Source organism: Amphiura filiformis, chromosome 5 (genome assembly GCF_039555335.1).
Source record: "Amphiura filiformis chromosome 5, Afil_fr2py, whole genome shotgun sequence".
NCBI classification, from domain to species: domain Eukaryota; kingdom Metazoa; phylum Echinodermata; class Ophiuroidea; order Amphilepidida; family Amphiuridae; genus Amphiura; species Amphiura filiformis.
This window is the reverse complement of record NC_092632.1, coordinates 49134145-49154575: the sequence shown is the minus strand read 5'-3', so window position 1 is coordinate 49154575 and position 20431 is coordinate 49134145. Positions and strand designations below refer to the sequence as shown.

Below are 20431 nucleotides of genomic sequence, written 5' to 3'. Positions count from 1 at the left end.
TGAGTCCCTTGTTGGTTGGGTTTCTCCATGGACATAGACACCGCCCTTCCGTCCATTTGACTAGGTCAGTTTTACATCATTGGTTCTTTTTGTCTGGGAAATATCACTAGCATAATAAAACATTCTCTGCAAAAGCTGGGTCAAAATCCAGCAAAGGGTAACCAAAATAAATTGAAGCACTGATTTTCAAAGACAAATAAAAGACAGCAACAACAACACATGTCAAGTTCCATAATTACAATTTTATTTTTCTTAAATCAGGAGGCATTTTATACTCATACAGTACCATATTAACAAAACAAAAAAGAAATGAACCACTTGTTGATATCTAAGCATTGTAAACCAAACAAGAGGCATCATATATAATGTATATACACTCACCTGTTGTATATATTTAAGGAACTATAATGGCTAACTGCATGGACAGTTAAGTGGGATGCTTGCTTGGTACATAGTTTTAGCTTAAATTCAAAGTGAGATTTCGGGTGTATGTGAGTGGCAGGAATTATACAGTCGAGATGTCACTAAACAAAATATAGACATAACTTGTTGACTAGTTTCTAACATTTTTTTATTCATGTGCTGTTCCTCAATGGAGTGGAAATTGTGCCTCAATCTATTACAATTAATTTTGAGTATGTCAAAGATTTGAGCCACAAACCGATGTCATTCAACCTCTTTGCAATCATACCTCTTGTACATTATGATACGTTGACTTTTGAGATGTGTGCGCAATTCACTGCACACTGGCAACAGGGCTTTAAGCTACCTCTGAACTCACACTATGAGCATTATTACACACACCACAAAAATTACAATTCACAATAGAACTTCTAATATAGTAGCTGAATCTCACTTTCCAAGCGTCACATCTCATAAAATGGTTATTACATCTCACATCTCATATAATGGTAAATACAACATGACAGCTCACCTCTTGGAGATACTGTTATACTTGTGATCTTCCTATGCTTGAAAATTACACCAATTTTGAATCTGCCAAAAATATACAAATATTTTGCTTTGAATAGGCAATTAAGAATTTAGACATGTGAAAATTTCATGGTGCAAAAATGTGGGTTCTTTCCCAATCACAAGCTGCAAAAATTCTGCATGTTATAGTATAGTACATACACCAATCCGACTAGGCCATTCCTGCGGTGTCCCCGACGTAAAACTGCGGTGTCCCAAGGTCGGGGGTTCAATCAATTACTTGTTAGTGTGCTATACAGAATTGTACACAACAGTAATTTTCAATACACGACCATGAATTGATTGAACAAATTAAATCTCCCGCACTGGTACAATTGTGGTTCCGTCAATAGAGGGCCAAATACAGTAAACGCTTCTCGGATTGGTGTATAGTACAGCTGCTAAGCTCCCAAACAGGGAGCCATTGTGCACTTTTTAGTAGAAGCATGAGAATTTCCACACATAAAGTTTAAGGTCAAATGTTGATTTTATGATGTGAAGAGCCATTTTGGATTTGACCCTTGGTAACCGCTGTAAGTCATGAAAGGTAATATAGGGGTTAAAAAATTGAAAATGCTGCGATCTTGTTGAGAGATATACCAAATTACTTGTCTGATCACAAGGATCAAAACAATGTATAGTTTGTGCTAGTATTTACGACCTATCGCTACAGAGTTATCCTACAAAAACCTCATTTTTAGGTAAACAATCACATTTTTGGTTGTACAGGGGTAAACATTCATGTGTGCTGTGTGGAAATTCTCATGCTTCTACTAAAAAGCACACAATGCTTCAGCTCAGCAGCTGTACTAGTAGTCCCAAGAAAAAGCTAAAATAGTGCATCTACCTTATTTATTTCACATCCATCCTTTTATTCTATTACAACTGATAACCCACATATAACCCCACCCCATTAATAGTGCATTGTCCAGTAATTACTTACAACCGTTCAAACTAGTGACATGCCATTGTGATTAATTTTTAAGGCTTAATTTGAATACAAATTCTTTCTAAAATTATTTTTAGTGGAATTTTAAATTATGGAGGAAAAATTCAATAAAAATATGTGACATGATCTGGTCCATCGAGGCCAAAGGAGACATTTTTGAAAATTGAGTTACTATAATTATTTTCTTTAATAAACATTAGGCTATCATATACTGAAAACAAAACAGGTCGAGCATACTTGGTTCCAAAGTTATGAAGTTTTGTGATGTCTATTTTCTTATGTATTTTATTCTTTTTTACTCCATATTTTTGCCTTAATTTATCTCAATTTTAAATTTGCAACCTTTGGCCTCAATGGACCAGATTGTGTCACATATGCAGATTACATTGTTAGGAAACAGTTTGCTTTCTGAAATCTAAAGTCGATTTCCATCTTCAACGTGAACATTTAAAAAAATTAATGCATGGTAAAAGAATTTTATTTTTATAAGTCATTTGAGCAAAACAAATCTCATCAAATCCTTGATTACTGTGTACATCACATTCTTTCAAGCAGAATTTTCATATCATACCATTCAGTTCCAACTAACACAACATATTGTACAAACAGCATACTGCAGTAATGGTTTTCTATTATTAAATTGTGAAAAACTCTCAATAGGTCATTCCTTTCTGTACATATTCTTTGAGGAGTAAGAATGCAACAATTATACACAACTTGGAAACATAATGGGTTATTCCAGTTGAAATCCATACACTCCTATGGAAGACATGACCTTAATCTCCCACACAGAGAGTGTGAATTTCAAATGTGGGGACTTCACACTTTGTATGTTGTGAACTAATCACTACATTCTTCAGCAGTTCTTTCACATCCCAACAAGTACATCTTGCATAACGAAACATGGACTGATATCCTCTATACCACCAAGAGTAAGCAAAATAACTGGTGTGAAGTGAATTTCATATTCCAAAAGAAGTGTTCATCCGCTTGCCATGACCAAAACACACATAAAAACATTGCCGATTTCCAGGCAAAGTGATTTCTTCTCATTACTTTTAACCGGTACCTTTCATGTGATTGCATACTAATCAAATAACTATGCCGTGTCTCATCTCAAGTTGAGAGTACTATCGATGCATTTACGTAGTTACTTCGAAAACGTGTGGACAAACCAACCTTATAATGCAAATGTATATGCCTCACAGGATTATGTTAGTGCACACAATTCGAACCTGCCACTGCGAAATACATACATCGCATTACTCAACCACAGATGCGACTCATAATTCAAAACTCCCAAATTCGTTATAGCGAGATGTGACAATGGTTTTGTGACTGTCAACAGTTAAACCGATGTCAACTTGAAATGATTTACAAAATACCAAACTGTTACTGACATCAGTGACATAAAACAACCAAGACATACAACAGATTTGTTTCATAAGTAGACCATGATAGATCTAGTAGTCCTCAGCAACTGCAGTTAAATGTCTGGTTAAGCCAGGGTTGTCCTCAAAAGTTCCTTTATTAGTTGCACCACTGGGTTACATTTAGTAAAAAAAATTTCAAAAAACAACCAAATTCTGGAGAACATAATTTTGGATGCAATGATTAATGTAAATATTGGATAACCTTTCAACTCAAGCAAGGTGACGACAACCCTGGGTCGACCATATGGACAATATCACACACATAATATAGCAGTTACTGATGGAAGCTACAACATATATGTAAATTGATACATACATTGTGTTAGGATCGTGTGCATCATAGTACAGCAAATAAGCATTTAGATTTGAACATATTTACTTAGTTACTTGAAAAAACTAATAATCAATTTCTCTGGGGGAAAATAAAAAGGAGAGGTCCAACCACAAGTTGCTTCACACTATGTTCCAAGAATTTCTGTATTAAATAAATGTGTTTTTCCATGCTGCTCTCTTGGGTAGTGATTTGTTTATCACAATCAGAAGACCTGAAATTTACACTAAATGCATTATATTGTACATTTATTACATAATGCTATTAAGCCAATTGAATTTTCAAATTTGCATACACTGCCCGATTCCACCAGTTATTCCTGGTGTACATCAATAATAGAAATAACCTTGTGCATGAAGAGTATTTGATGTTGAAAATGTCAAAGTAACTGGTGTAGACACATCTCAAATTTCAACTCCGGTAAAGACTATTTGACTTCCTCAGTTCTTTGTCATAGTTACTTTGTGACATCACTGCACTGAGGAAACCAAATCAAGTATACCTGTGTTAAGATATGAGATGCATCTACACCAGTTACTTTGACATTTTCAACATCAATTACTCTTCATGCACAAGTGCATTATTATTATTGAAGTACATGTGCTGGAGATGGTGACCTGGCAGTGTACATGTACACATTACTTACATAACTAAGAAAATAAAAAAGATTCAGCATGCTTCATGTCAACCAAAACTACCTTTTACCAGGCAAAACATGTTTATTTATTTCCCACAGAAAGCCAAGTATTGATTTTAGAAGCGCCAAGCAGTTTGCAAGACTACTTACAAAATTTGAAGTCATGTGCTAGTCACCCATTATGGTTCCATACAAGAGATATTAAATAAGGTCATTCACAAGTTTTCATAATCAGCATCATAATATAATTGAAACATTTGGCATAAATTTTTTCTTTCTCGCTAAGAAAGAAAACAAAAAATAAAAAGTTGCACAATATAAATAGCTGTCACCAAATACCTCCACGATTTGATAATTTTCTTATAAAATGTATACAGAGCTCCAGCTAAGATGAGAACAAGTGCCACATCCCATAATAATACTTGTGTTACACAGTCTGTGTAACAATTAAGACTTTATTGTGTACAAACATACACTATCATCACACAACAACAAAAGTCATCTCCTCATGCCATGTTTGCACCAATTCATCTTTCCCACCCGGCCGACCACAACCCAGCAAAATAAGAACTAAAAAAAAAATCACCACTGAAAATTGTGTTGTTGCTGAATTGTTTATCATACATATGGTACTGCTGCTGTTGCCTCTAATGGGTAATAAAAGGATCAAGGGTAAATTATAAAAGGGTTGAAAAGAACAACAACAAAAATTCAGGAAACAAAATTACTAAATATTTGCTGTATTTTAAGTGACAAACAAGTATAACACCAGAGATATATATTCAAGCATACAGGATGACTACATTCAGGCAGAAGTTAGAGAATAAAGCTCCCCATCATTGTATTTTTAAGTGTTTTAGCTTTCCAAAGCATATCTGGGCTGACAAATTCATAACCTTTCATTGTTTGTTGTGCTTTATATTTGTTAACAAATGAGACTGTATAGTCAGTCATTAGTGGATTCAACATTTTTCAAATGGCTGTTGAAAATTTTTTTCCCTTGAATTCACTTCCAAGAAAGGAACATCGTTACTTTAGATATGATGCATTCCATGTACAGTACACCTATCAATGTCTCTGACCAACTGCATTTGGATTTTAAGTACCGGTACTGGTTTCAAAAATTAATACTGCATTAGTCTTTTTAATCAATTCCAGCCCAAAATTGATAAATCATTCTGTATGAGAATATCCTGATGTGGTTATGCCGAGTGTCTCTAAAAAATACAGCAAAATTTTCCTGTCACTCTCAAGTGGAAATGTACAGGTAAAATGTTAATTCTACTAGGAACCAGTTGGTTCATTCTTACCACACAACTTTACTTTCACATGTGTATATACATGTGTGCGCATATTGCGTATTTGAAGTGCACTTCCAATGCCATGCTACTCTGGACTAGACTGCCCAGAGTCTTGCTATTGCTTCTTAAGTGCCCAAACCCAAGCAAGTCATTGTAGAATGCAAAGTTGTAATATAATCAAGCTACACTAAAGAAAAAAATAAACCCATGTTTGTTTTTGCTTGATCACATCACAAAGCGTTTAGTGTGTGGTAGAATGAAGCCAACAAATCCTGGTGATATGTAATCTCTACAGTGGAAACTGAAATGTTATTTCCTTGGTTTTACAATATTGTACAAACATGGAACCTTGCTTATACCCAGCTCTTACAAACATGTATTACATCTATACAAAGAAACTGCAAATTGCCAATTATCTGGCAGTAAGTATAATCCATTAATGTGCAAGGTTCAATCTGGGTGCTTGTTTTTTGTACGATTCCAGGGTTAGAATTTCCACCATAGACTGATGATAAACAGAAGGTGCACCAAAAGGCAAAGTCCCAATGCTTTGTATACCATGCCAATTCTCGCATATTCATGAGGGCCGACTGTTCTTTCACCTGTGCCTAACCAACTTTGCATGGCGTTGTATACTTTTTTTTTGTGCAAACATTTTAAAGACTGCGCTTTAAAACACAATTTTCAGTAATGGACGCAGAGTGGGCGTAGGAACGATCAGACCTCATTAACTTATGATGCTTGACTTTGCCATATGGCACAACGTCTGCTTATTTTTAGTCCGTGGAAGTTCCCCACACAGTTCAAGAATCAATTCTAGCACAGGACTTTGACCGGAATCATTTGATTCTTGCTAAATAACCTGCTGTAAAGACTTTGAAAATTTACAAAAAATTAACAAAATCTTTTTACAAGAACTGATTTGTAGAATGTGCCAAATTCTAACCTTGTGATTCTTTCGCTTATTGTTGATACTTTTCAGTTTTGTACCAACATAGATGGCTATAAAAAGTACTATGTCTAAGAGATGCCATAAGTGTTGAGATAATGGACTACAAAACCAGACAGGAAGCCTGAAAAAAGTCAGTGCTACAAAAACAATTCGACTCGAGAATTGCATCAACAAGTGCCTGCAAATATTTCACAAGTTTCATTACTAGAAATAGATGATGATCATGGTTTTGTGGTAAGGCCATAATAACCAAAAGGAAAAATTTGATGATACAAAAATAATTTTGCAAAACATGCTATTGATTAAAAGAAATCCATACAAACAATGATTTGCTTAACGCTTCTAATACAGCATCATGATCTAAACCAAATTGAATATATTGTAATATTTTAACAAAGAGATGCAAAAAATATTAAATTAATAGATAAAATGTGCTGATTATCATAATCGGAATCATTTGTCAAATAAAATCAATTATAAATATTGAAAAGCAGAAAACAAAGACAATTATATGAAGTCATCAATAACATTTATATTTCCATTTGGTCACTTCTTTATTTTTAAATCAACAAACAAAATCAGTGATAATTGGCCCCCTGATTTCCATAGCAACTAAATGGTAAATTAACTTTCTCATGACTAAACTCCAGAATTATCTTTTGCACCTAGCATTTGGCATAGGATTTGTCTTAGGGTAAGGGAAGGATTAAGTCAGGGTTAGTACAAGGATGCGTATATGAATAGGTTTTTTGTTAGGGTTAAGCTAGATCATAAGGTGCAGAAGACTGTGCAAATTCTGGAGTATTTTTTTCTTTTCAGTTCAATTCCTAGAATAATTCCAGAATACCCTACACACTGTACAGAGCAAGCATTATAACACATAAGGTGTCAAGGGTATTCCGGAGTTACACCAAAACATTTTTCTTCCTAATAATAGCAGTTATAATTGAAGACAGAATTAAAAAGACTAATTTGCGTATGACGACCTGTCAACCAGACCAAAAATCCGCCTTTGCCTACCTGACATCAGACGCAAACTAGTCTCTTTAATTCAGTCTTCAATTATAGCGTTGGGTCATTTATTGAATTGTAATTCATGTTACTGCATTTCTAACAGATTATCAATCAAGTTTGATCACAAAGCAAATCATCATTTGTTAATGGTCCTATCATACTAACCAATTACTAGTCATTTACAGAGATTACTTAAAACATTTTACTTGAGTTTACGCCAGTCGTGTCATCATTTAATCCCTGCAAAAGATTAGCGATTACTGGCAGACAAGCGAGTTGTCAGCGACTGCATCATTAGCAGTTGAAATCAAGCCATCTCAATCACTAGTAATAATCACTGGTATAATTTGGTTCACCTCAAGTTTGGTAGTGACGTCAATGCTTTTTCATTGTTGCGCTGCAAGCGTGCCAACAAAACGCTCATGTACGCGTGCATGTACACTTAGGGCGTTTAACTTTACGCGCATGATTTGATACTGCGGCACAGGAAATGCGCACATATGTCACTACCAAACTTGAGATGAACCAAATTATAGTAATCACTTGTCCCTTGGCCAGTGCTAGTGCTGGTATGATACCACCTTTTATGGTTCAAAACAGAATTCACACTTATCAACTTGATGTCTTGGGATCAGCATGATAACATCAAGAATCTGCAGCTCCAAACTCTGGAGGACCTTTTTTTTTTTAAATGTCACTTTTACTCACAAGCACTGAAATGAAAAACTTGGAACTGTTTTGTAGCTTCAAGGGGACCACATGTTTAAAAGTACCATACACACAATTCACTACTGGTGGCAGTAATGGCTGATTTTACAGATGAGTTCAAGGCATTCCTTAGTCAAACTAAAGTGGAAGATTTCTTGGAATAAATGTGCAAATTATCATTTTCAATTTAACACCTGATAGCTCTCATATGTGACCATTCAGCACAACTGAGCCCTGAAGTCGCCAATCATCATTTTTGAGATATTCAACCAAAATATTCTGCTTGAAATTAGCTTTAAAATGATGTATATCAGGTCTATAGTACATGACATTTAAGTAGTGAAAAATCAATAAAACAGTCAATAAATCCTTTGTTTCCTATTGTTTATTGTTAAGTTCAATGGAGCATATCTCAATAGTGGCCCTGGCAACATCCGGGCTCAGTTGTGGTGGATGGTCACATATTTGGATTTTAAAACAAAAAAGTTAAGCAGTTATTAAAATTAATTTTAAACTACCGCCTATTTGGCAAAACAGGATTTTTGGACCGTAGCCAAACATGTATGGTCTATTGAGATGTGAAGGAGTGACCGGTGTGAATGCAATAAATCATAGTAATTATATTGCACAGCATACTTAAGCAAGCTCATCAAACGAAATAAGCTCATGCCGCTTTGAATCAAATACCCCAAAAAGAAGTTATGCAAGTCTTCTGGTTGTTTCCTGAAGATATCGGATACTCAGACAAACTTAAAGAAAAGAAACTGAGCATGTTTGCCTTGACACCATCTGTAAAATTAGCACTTTCATGCAGCACTATTACCATTCTGCCTAAAGAAATTTCTAGAACAAAAAAAAATATTCAAATTGCAGTTTCATATATTTTTTTTCTGATTTTACATATATTTTTTCACTTTTTTTGTTAAGTCATTGTTTATTTATACCTTACTAAAATAAGAAGCAGTAGTTAATATCTACTACTACCATCTGCTATGTCACATATGCATTCTCACTCTTCAGTTTTTCTAGATCCTTTGCTTGCTGTCGCAAAAATAATATTCTGGAAAGAGAAAAAGACACAAAATGTAAAGATAAGATGTAAGATTCAGCTCCTTATTAATTAGGATAGGGCTGTTAACATTTCCAAACAGGGCTGCAATTGAAAAAGGCATGTGGTAATTAGGGATTCAATCATGTTACACCATTCAGGGCTTGAAAAAATGTTTCATTTCCCTGGAAGCAAGCTAAATTTTCCATAATTTATAGCATGTTTTTATATACAAAAAAGACACAATTTCCCTCCAAATACCAGAATTTCCCTCCAAATACCAGAATTTCCCTCCAAACACCTCATTCCCATTTCCTGGGAATGAGCTTCCCAAATTCCCCACTTTTTCGAGCCATGTCACCGTTGTTCATCACTGTTTAACAACTCGTGTCCATAGTCTCTGTGTGGTTTACTTCACTCGGGCAGCTTTTCCCTTTCAACAATGAAAACAAGCTATAGATCGTCTTAGTCTAATTCATATCATTTCATGAGGAATGTCAGTTAATCATTGCCACTCAGCCTTGCATAAAGATCAGCGATTTCTCTGTTGATATCAGCAATAAAACTACAAAAAAATGGCAATGTTTAGCTGCTACCGCCAAAGTACTGAATTCAACTTGTAAGCGTGTACGAGGGGGTATCCAAAAGTTTTTGACATCACACAGAAGTGAAAGAGCTATACCGATGAAATTTAGTCAGTGTAATCACTGGTCCTTATGTACATTATGGTCCAAAAATGGTCTCATAAGTATGTTTACTTTCTTCACAGGAGGCGCTAGATGGGAAGTAGGCGCATAACCTTTTCATGATAAGATCCTCCACTTTCTTGAGTTTTTTCACTGTGGCGCATCATCCGTTAAGTGATGGACGTCCACTTCTTGGCTCGTCTGTGAGGGACATGTGGCCAGTTTGGAAATTCCTTTTTCAAAAAGCAATAGTGCCATATGATGGGCAATCATCACCGTAGATTTCATCATAGATTTTCTGAGCATTGTAGGCCTAACCCTTCAAATGCAGGAACTTAATCATGCTGCGTGCCTCAATTTTCACCATCTTTCAGGTTATGCGCCTACTGCCCATCTAGCGCCACCTGTAAAGAAAGTAAACATACTTATGAGACCATTTTTGGACCATAATGTACATAAGGACCAGTGATTACACTGACGAAATTTCATCGGTATAGCTCTTTCACTTCTGGTTGATGTCAAAAACTTTTGGATACCCCCTCGTATGTGCACACAGGTTGCAGGCATGACAAATTTTATGTATAACACGTATGCACGCTTCCGTTAACTTGCGTTTGTGTATACGCTACTGTCAAGGTGTGGATTCATCACAGATTAACAACGGTTGGCTCCTGTACAAAGGTATGGGAAGAGTTATTAAAATTGAGATACACATATTTTTGACCCACAGTTGATGTAATCAAAAATACAAATGAACCAACACAACATGTTCAGGTTAATGCCAGGCTACACTTTGGTGGTATGTCACTTTGGCTACAGGCAAGATTTAAAATGGAGCCTGAAGGCCACTTTGATTATTTAGTTTGATCCAAAAACGTGTGTTTCAGAATTAGAATGTTATGTACCTTTTGTATTTTCTTCTTTCAAAGTATGCAGTGCTATTGATAACCATGTTACTGTACACTACTAATCACTATGCTGCTTAATGCAGTCCATGACGCCAATGCATTGAGGTAGCTTTTTTGCAATCAACATCTTTAAGCATGCATTGTGTATACCCCCAGTGCTTACAACAAGTGAAACATCATGTTTGATACTGCATCCAGTGAAATGCACAGTGACCTGGTTGAGTGAAATTTGGAGTAATTTGGTCAACAATCCTTTAATAAAGTTTGTGAAGCATGGAGCCTGAACAAGGATTGATCAGCATATCAGATCCTGCATGCTGAGTATCCAAACCATTTAATTGTACGCCAGGCTAATGCCATGAGACATTTCAGCACATACATCTGATTCTGAACACATGTATAGTCCATAACACATGTGCAAAGAACCTATTGTTTTGCTGCTAGTTTAACTGCTCAAATTTTGGTTGCTCAGATTTAAAGATCTATACAAGTGGATATTCATACGTAGTGGTTAAGATCTAATTAACTGAATTGTCCAACACTCACCTCTGTTCCTGTAATGTTGCCTGAATCTCTGAAGCCCTAACCAATGATCTAGCAAACTTGAGATCAACAGATATTTGGGAGCTATACTCTGCTCCAAGTGTGTGAGATTCTTCACCAAATCTCTGTGCCTGTTTCAGAGAAAGAACAAATTATTAAAAAAAAAAAAATATGACCACTTTTTTTTTTTTTTTTACTTCTGGGGAATGACAAATTAATAAATATCTCAAACATTTACATAATTGTTCCGAGTTACTAGCGGTCTTTGTTGGGTGATGTATAGCTATGTATGCGATGATCGTGCTCACATTGGACCATTTGATCTTCTTCACAAATATCAAGATTTTTAACGAGCCATGGATGACCGTCTTGTGTATACTATGTACTCTACACAGTGGACAGTGGACACTCGACATTAATGATTACAGCATACCACTGTTTGCTGTTGGTGAACAATTAATATTATAATTGAAACTTTGCCAATCAAGGTTTTAAGGTGCTGTATTTGTGACAATATCCAAGATTTTAATAAAACAATGTGTCCTGTTTGTTGTTTAATTCATACGATCAAACACGTACACAATATTCATAACACTGTACGTGTATGACATACACGGGATGTTCATAACACATCGATCCGATCAACCTCAGTTACGGCCAATGTATCGACATGCATTGACATATCTGACAGTGAAAACATTGTGTGGGAAAAAATAAAAATTTCTTTTTTATGTAAATGTTACAATATTGTAAATTTGATTCATCTGTAAAAATAAATAATTGGTACTGTACCTGTCTTTCCACATGGTCTGCTGGCCAGTTGATGGTATGCCTAGTAATATTTTCATCATAAAATTGGATTAGACTTGGAGAAATGGTGGCTGTGATAGGTTTCAATGGAGCACTAGCTAGTGCTGCAGCGATTGCAGCAGGAGACTTATGCGGCGTTGTCACCTGCCCGGATTGACTTGACACACTATGAGTTGGGCTAAGTGATTTTCTGTGGAAAGTGAAAAACAAGTAGAAAATGAAGAGCATATTTAAATTGTTTTATGATCTGCGGGGTTTCTTGGAAAATACAAAACATTAATTTCCAAGTCGTGTTGAAATCTCAGAGATCATATTATGCAATAACGACAGTGGGTCTTTAGTCACATCAGCATCGCATTGTCAAAGTTGAATTTAACATTCTGCTTCAACATCTGCTGCTATTACAAAACTGTGAACTTTCACTGGCTAGTGGCTATTCTTCGACAGATTTAACAATGAAAAACAAACCACCATCTATCTGCTTTATTATCACAAATATGGCTTTTATATTTTCTTTCTTTACTGTATTGCCTGACATTTTCACTGATGATAAAGAATTTGAACAAAACAATTGAATAACAAAAGCCATTGTTGACCTTACCTGGACGATGTAGGACTAGCTTGGGGAGGTCTACTATCTTCATCTACATTTTTAGACTGCTGCTGCTGATCATCTTGCCTTGTACCTTCTCCTTGTGTTGATACTGTTGCTACCGCCACTGCATTCTGTGTCGCCTGTGAAACACTCGTCGCTAGCGATGGCTGCGTATGCTGCTGTTGAGTTTGGCTAGAGCTGGACTGCTGCTGCTGTGATACAGGTGTAGACATCTGCGCTTTGGGGGATGGCTCTGGGTGCGATGGGGCGGGTGATGAAAGGTCAGATACTGACTCTATGGACATGGGGGATTGGTTAGATAGTCCTGGACACAAAGCAAGTAATAACAAGTCATTAATCAATAGAAAAGAACCATGGCAAACTGACATCGTGAAATAAATTTAAATCATGAAACTTTTTTGTATGTATGTCAACATTTGTCTATTTTTCCCTGAACGTTATTCTTTGAGAGTCATCTTTTTCACACAAATTTTATGTCTTGGTTTTCTGCTTCAACTACCTAAAATTCACTTGGCTTTGTGATCAATTTGGTAAGCGATGAAAATTTATAATTTGGTTCACCTCAAGTTTGGTAGTGACGTATGTGCGTATTTCGTTTGCCTAAGCAGTGAATCGCGCGCGTCAAGTTAATAACGCAAAGTGTACACTCACGCGCACAAGAGCGATTTGCCGGCACGCTTGCGGCGCAATCGCGAAAAAGCATTGATGTCACTACTGAACATGAAGTGAACCAAAGTATAGTTGCTTTTTCATACTAAAAAAGTAGAACAAACAGGATTTGTTAACCAAGACATCAATTACCCTTACACATCAAACAATTTTTTCTCCAAGTCTGTGTCTCCTTGACAAATGCAATGGCATGTGCCCAAGCTCAATACACTCTATTGGATGTGACAACTTATTGTATCCAACTACACACCCTGTTTCGGTCTATAATATGGCATTTTTGCCATTAATTTGATTAAAAGACTAACAACAAATCAATAAACTTACTTTCATGAGCCCCATCCGTTTTGTCTCCTTGCTGTACAAGTGGATGTGACCCTTGGTTCTGATGCTGGGATGATGCATTTTTATGATCTAGCGAAGGCGAGTGTGATGATTGGAATAATCTCTGCGCTGATGATGGTGGGTGAAGGCTATGGCTATGTTGATTATGGTGAATGTGTGTTTTGGGGGTTACATTTAGTGGTGATGCAGTGACTGGTCCGGGTGACGGTGTCCCCTGCACTCGTGGAGAATCTGTTTCAAATGTCAAAAAATATCCAAGATCTTAGTATATATAATGGAACTGGTGGAATCTGACACACATTAGTTGGTATATGTATGTAGATTATAGATATAAGACTTACTCCAATAGTAGCCAGGACTTTTCTAATCATCAAGACTTGTTTTTTACATCTCTGAAATGGTTGATGTTTCTTATCATGGAAATGGAAAAAATATGATCCCCTCATCAAAAGCCAAAATATACCTTCCTTAGTCTAGAACTTTTAGTTCACACGGAGCCCTCTTTGTTAGTGCTATTCATCATCCCAAGTTGTCTTGTATGTGATCATACAAACTTATTCCTAAACATATTTTATTCATGTATATACTACTAAATACCAAAATCAAATAACATTGTTGGAAACTGATACATAAACTTCTCCCACAGTATTTGTTGTCCTGCTTGTTCATGCAATCCAAATATCACATCAACAGTCAACACTGAATCAATACAGTCCCAAAATGGTTATATTTTATGCACATAATCCTACAAATCTATAACTAGTTTTTCACATTGGGTGGACCCCCTATGGAACATCTCCCCCCTCCACCCCTCAGATGCTGGCCACTGTGATATTGTTTTGACAATTTTGTCAAATGTTGCCCCTACCCCTAAGTTATCTTGGCTCCTTTTTTTGGAAAAATCCTGGCTACACCACTGCTGATGATGCCATATATCCAAGTTGTGAAGGATTGTTTGCTCAAAGACTCCACACTTAAATGTAGTGAGCATAATGTCACTTAGCTTAGCTGATCTTACAGTGGAACAGATTGTTGTACTTGTCACACCTAAAATTTATCTTATGATAACAACATTCATATTCAACAACATGGGATTGCTATGGGCTGTGGTATCGCTAATTGTTGTTAATTTATACATGGAGAAATTTGGCCAGCAAGTGCTGAGTACCTGGGGAAAGCACTGAAACTGTGGCTTAATTTTGTTGATGACACTTTCATCATTATACAAGCGAAGTCGATTCGTTCTTTGACTATATATTATTTACACTGGAAGAATGAAATGAAACAAATTGCCATTTTTAGACTGAGTAAACCTGAACTGTGTCTGTGACGGTTCACTCGGAGTCTCAGATCCCAGTCTCAGATAAAATCAACACATCCCTTCAGTTGGACTCCCATCTAGACTTCAAAGCCACTAACATGTACAGGGAAATTATGTTCACATCAAATACAACCCTGTAACAATCCAATCTTGTTTACAGAATCACCTGCGCTGCCCATGACTGCGGTAAATCCTATGTTGGCAACACTACATAATCTCCAAAGGCAAGACTGAATCAATACCAGAAAATTCAACCTCCAACTACATTGTAAATGTACAAAACTGTTTACAACCCATTGTAATTGTGATCAATTGGCTAAGGCAAAAATTAAGATTTTCTTTAAATTTAAATGTTATACATGTAGCTCTTCTGTAGATTACTAAACTGACAATTTTGTTTCAATCAGACATTCGGTTCTGGAGATATGGCCTATCAAAATGGCATGAAAGCAAGAAGTTGCCAATATTTTTGACAAATCCAGATAATTTTCTAATTATATAGGCCTACATTGTATGCATGAATTATGCAAAGTAAAGTTTTTACAATTAAAAGAGCTCTGGTACCAAGGCATGGTACATGGGTAAAAACAGAACACTAGTGAGCAATGAAAACCCATGCATTTAATTTCTTAATATGTTATTTATAATTATAAAATCTGACCTTGTTACACTCAGGAAATTGTTTTTGTTACCGGTACTTAATCATTTGTTTTGATATGAAAAAAGGACAAAATTTTTCACTTTTTTAGTTTTTGCCATTTTTGCAGGCAAATACTGGCAAAAACTGTCTCTGCCAAGTGGTTAAAGCCACGGTTTTTCCACCTTCGGCAAAAACCTGCGAACCCTGACCCTAATTAATTATGCAAATGGAAATTTGCCAAACGCAACCATACATGTAGCTTTGCATTTTATGTGTAATATTCCATGTACCAAGTTTCAGTATCATACCTCTTTTAATTGTATTTGCATAGTTCAAATTATCTGGTAACACTGCATGCCAAAAATAAAGAAAATAAAAAGAAAGTTGTTGCCAACTTCTTGGTTTCGAGCCATTTTGACAGACCATATTTTGGTAACCAAATGTCCGATTAAAATAACATTTTCGGTCCTGTAATCAGGAGAGCATGGACTTTCCCATTAGAAAAAAATCTATATACCGTAACCACCCGGGTATACATGTAAGCCCACCTTCGGCTATAAGCCCACCCCCTATTTTTCAAAGCATTCTGGGAACAAGGGTGCACTCAGGTATAAGCCCAGTACTTAATTTTGACCAAGTTCTTAAATCAAATCAATGCTTTGCTCTCATATTTAAGAACAAATATAAAAAATATCAGTTGATAATTAACATTCCACACTTATAATTTTAAGAGAGTTCTTAAATCAAATCAATGTTTTGCTCTCATATTTAAGAACAAATATAAAACATATCAGTTGATAATTAACATTCCACACTTATAATTTTAAGAAATTGACATAGAAGATAGAAATTACTGGTACATTAGGCATATATGCAATGGGGTGATAGTTCTTATTTTTAAATTCAAGCACTAGCCCTTCCCCGGTTATAAGCCCACCCCCATTTTTGAAGTGAAATCTGCCATCTGGGGGGGGGGGTGGGCTTATACCCGAGTGGTTACGGTACATCCAAAAGTGCTACCTAAATTTAGAAATACTTGATCTGCTAGATGACAAAGACCATTCAGTATGACTTTCTCAGAGGATTTGCTTCCTGTACAGGGTAGGCCTAGGTAAGTTTCCAAAAACACAGCCATCTTGCTTTACTTGACCTCAGATGACTTTTTAAAATGTTGGCCATCTTTAATATGCTTATCATTACATTACGATACATTACAAATTACCTAACATTACATTAATTACACTTATGGACAGTAGTGCTGTGGTCGACATGCCTTATGTCGACATAATGTCGACGTCGGCACGTATCCCGACACATGTCGACATCAAAAAAATATTCTTTAAAAAATATAAATTTTTTTTTTTTTTTTAATTTTCAAAAAATATTTTTGGCCAGAAAAGCAAGTTATAGGCCCAAAATTACTTGTTATTCAAGGTTGGAAACCAGAGAAATACTGCTACTAAAAAAAAAAAAAAAAAAATGCCAAATTTTTTTTACAAAGTTGGATAAATTTGTATATTTTGATTACCTTTGCTTCTATTGAACAGTCAGGACACATTGTATTAGTATGCATTGCTAGCTGTTCAATAGAAGCAAAAGTAATTAAAATATACAACTGCATCCAACTTGGTAAAAAAAAGTTTTTCTCTGGTTTCCAACCTTGAATAACAAGTCATTTTGGGCCTATAACTTGCTTTTCTGGCCAAAAATATTTTTTGAAAATTAAAAAAAAACATTTTTTTTTTTTTTTTTAAGAATTTTTTTTATGTTGACATACTGTCGACGTCGGTATATCGAATTATATCGACATGTCGACATTAAAAAACGGTGCCGACCACAGCACTAATGGACAGTGCCATTTCCAAAAGTCATCATTGCAGTACATAAATACCACAGCATAAGAATACCAACAATGAGAAATTTAAACAAACTACATGTACTAAACAACACAAAATTAATATACAGAAAACTTGTGAACTGTGTTTTCAGTACACTTTTAAAACTGTCAATGATAGGTGCTTCACCAATGCGGCCCAGAAGATCGTTCCATTTAGGGAAGGCCTTTGCAACAACAAATGCCGCATTCACCTATTCATGAATATTCATGAATAAGCAAGTACATGTACTATGTACTGCTGAAGAGTGAAGCAAGCATCAGGGCTAACATTCAATTTTAAATCTAGAACAAATTCAATGCAGGAGTATAAATTTGAATTACAGACAAATGTCTACAACAAGGTGGCAGCAACAGTGCTAAACCGATGATTAAAGATGTGGGTGTAACCTTGAACTAAATAAGCTGATAAGAATATCAGATTAAGTGACACAAGTTAGTAACTTACGAGAAAATATATTCTTCATAATGTTTTTCAGTATGAACACTTCTCAAACATTATAATAGGGGGAAAGTTCGTAAATTGATTAATTGAGGCTTATGGGATCATGAATCAAGTTTGCCTTGTGTTTTGCTGTATTTTGTATCATTACTTTGCAATAGAAGAACAATAATTGATTTTATCAATAAACACTATTAGTTCAAGTCAAGCACTGAGTAGTTTTGAGTATGGGTGCTATAAAATATATCAATGTATATCATTATGATATATTCTGTTCAACCCAGTGTTCAACAAGTCAAGTGGTAACATTTTATATGATCTTTTTTCTATTGAATTTCCTGTGATGAATAGGTTGGTCTGCAGTGGATGAATACCTCACTACCTCAGCAACACGGTTGGAAGTGACTCGGATGATGAAAGAAAGAAACAGAAGCTCAAGCAAGAGTGGCGCATAAGAAACGGGCCAACAAAGTATGTCCTCAACGAAGCATAAATTCCAGGGCATGCCAAAGTACAGTCAGTGTTTGGGCCCAGCGCTAGTTCTGAGCTTTTTCTTTGACTTACAATACAACCATACATATATTGTTGCTTACAGCCGCACACATTAAGGTCCAATATATGGTCCAATACAAACAGATATCTCTTTTAACAGTGACAAGTCTGGTCATTAGAAAGAAACTGCGGACAATCTAGTCAAGTGTAGCTAAGTCAGATATAAGTGATAACATCATCCAGTGGCAGCAACAGTGTGTGTGTGTCGTGGTATAATTCTTCATACCAATCATGTACTGCATAGCTCTTACTTGACGCAGCGAATTGAACAGTGTCCAATGAATGGTCTAACATAAATATGCATTCAAATCACCAGAAATTGATTGGTTGAATATATTTTGATGCTTGCTCATGGTCAGTTTTTCATAAAAGTACTCCTGAAAAGATCTATTGCCTTACAAATGTTGAACATATTTCACAGCACCCTTTACTTTTTTTATATACTACCACTAACTGTAATTCTTTTGTGACCTCCTTCCACGAAACCTAGAAAAATTATGACATTAGAGATTCAAAATGTTGACAATTCACACATTTAAACTGACCAATCCTTAGTCTATTGAGAATTAATTTTGCTCTTCAAAATTTCTTTGATTCATGGCAAATTTATTGGTTTAGGTCTATTCTCTGGCTGCTTTTAAATTTTTTTTTTATCTTGTGGAAGAAGGTTACATCTTTTAGTACAAAAAGAAATAAGCAACAATAATAATCTTAAAATAACAATACACTAAGCTTTCATTTCAGATTTTAAACCATTCTTCAATCTGCGCCTTCATTACACTTAAAACAATTACCCTTATTACAAATTAACAATTTAAACAATAAAAATTTCAAGTTACTTACCAAGTTTTTCATTTTTTGAGCTTGGATGATTTGGTACTTGTGGTACAAGTGACTTAAGCCTGCCATACATATCTGTAGCCAGAGATAAACTACTTCCACCCATGATCTGTAAACCACCACTACCACCATGGCTTGGACTAGGGCCTGAGCCAGGGCTCCTAAGATCTTTATTTCCTTCATGTTCTGTTCTATTTCCATGACCCCCATCACTATGTGGATAATGTTGTTGGTGGTGGTACTGAGACCTTCCATATGGTGATTGTGTAGGTGTGGAGGTACTTGTGGGGGTAGATCTAGATGGGGTACTTCTAGGGTGTCCATGACCACCACTATTGTTGTTGTTACCTGTAGAGCTGCTACTACTACTACTACTTGTTGTTGTTGATGATTTGTTACCAGAGCTACTGGTATTTGAAGGTCTATCATGTTGGCGTGATCCACTATAATAGTCATGTTGTTGACGCGATGACACACTGTGGGATTCATGCTGGTGCCGGTCCGAACTGCTGTGTTGTGACTGTGAGTGATGTTGGTGAGATGTTGGTCTGTCTCGACTGGAGTCACTGGAATGCTTCTCATTGGATGCTGTTGAAGTTAATTACAATTAAAAATGGACATTAATCTTCTGAGAGCATGTGTGTTTTTGTACAGAGATTGCTAAGTTCACACAAACTGCAATAATTTTGTATGTATTGGCAGCATACCAATGTGGTCCACTGCCATTCATTTTTTATGGCACACTGACAAAATATGTTCATGGGATGTTGTCAGCATAATTCACAAATACAATGTTGTAGGTCAGCAATTTATACAGGTGGTG

General features: G+C 35.8%; 1 protein-coding gene across 1 annotated transcript in view; it reads right to left on the bottom strand.

Annotated features, from left to right (window-relative positions):
• Positions 1 to 222: 222 nt before the first annotated feature.
• LOC140152249 (WW domain-containing adapter protein with coiled-coil-like) overlaps positions 223 to 20431 on the bottom strand; it is a 44457-nt gene continuing 24248 nt past the window's right edge. The window contains 6 exon segments of the mRNA XM_072174552.1: positions 223 to 9357; positions 11486 to 11613; positions 12275 to 12482; positions 12894 to 13212; positions 13902 to 14150; positions 19612 to 20196. Coding sequence (XP_072030653.1) covers positions 9288 to 9357; positions 11486 to 11613; positions 12275 to 12482; positions 12894 to 13212; positions 13902 to 14150; positions 19612 to 20196 — 1559 coding nt within the window. The 3' untranslated portion in view covers positions 223 to 9287.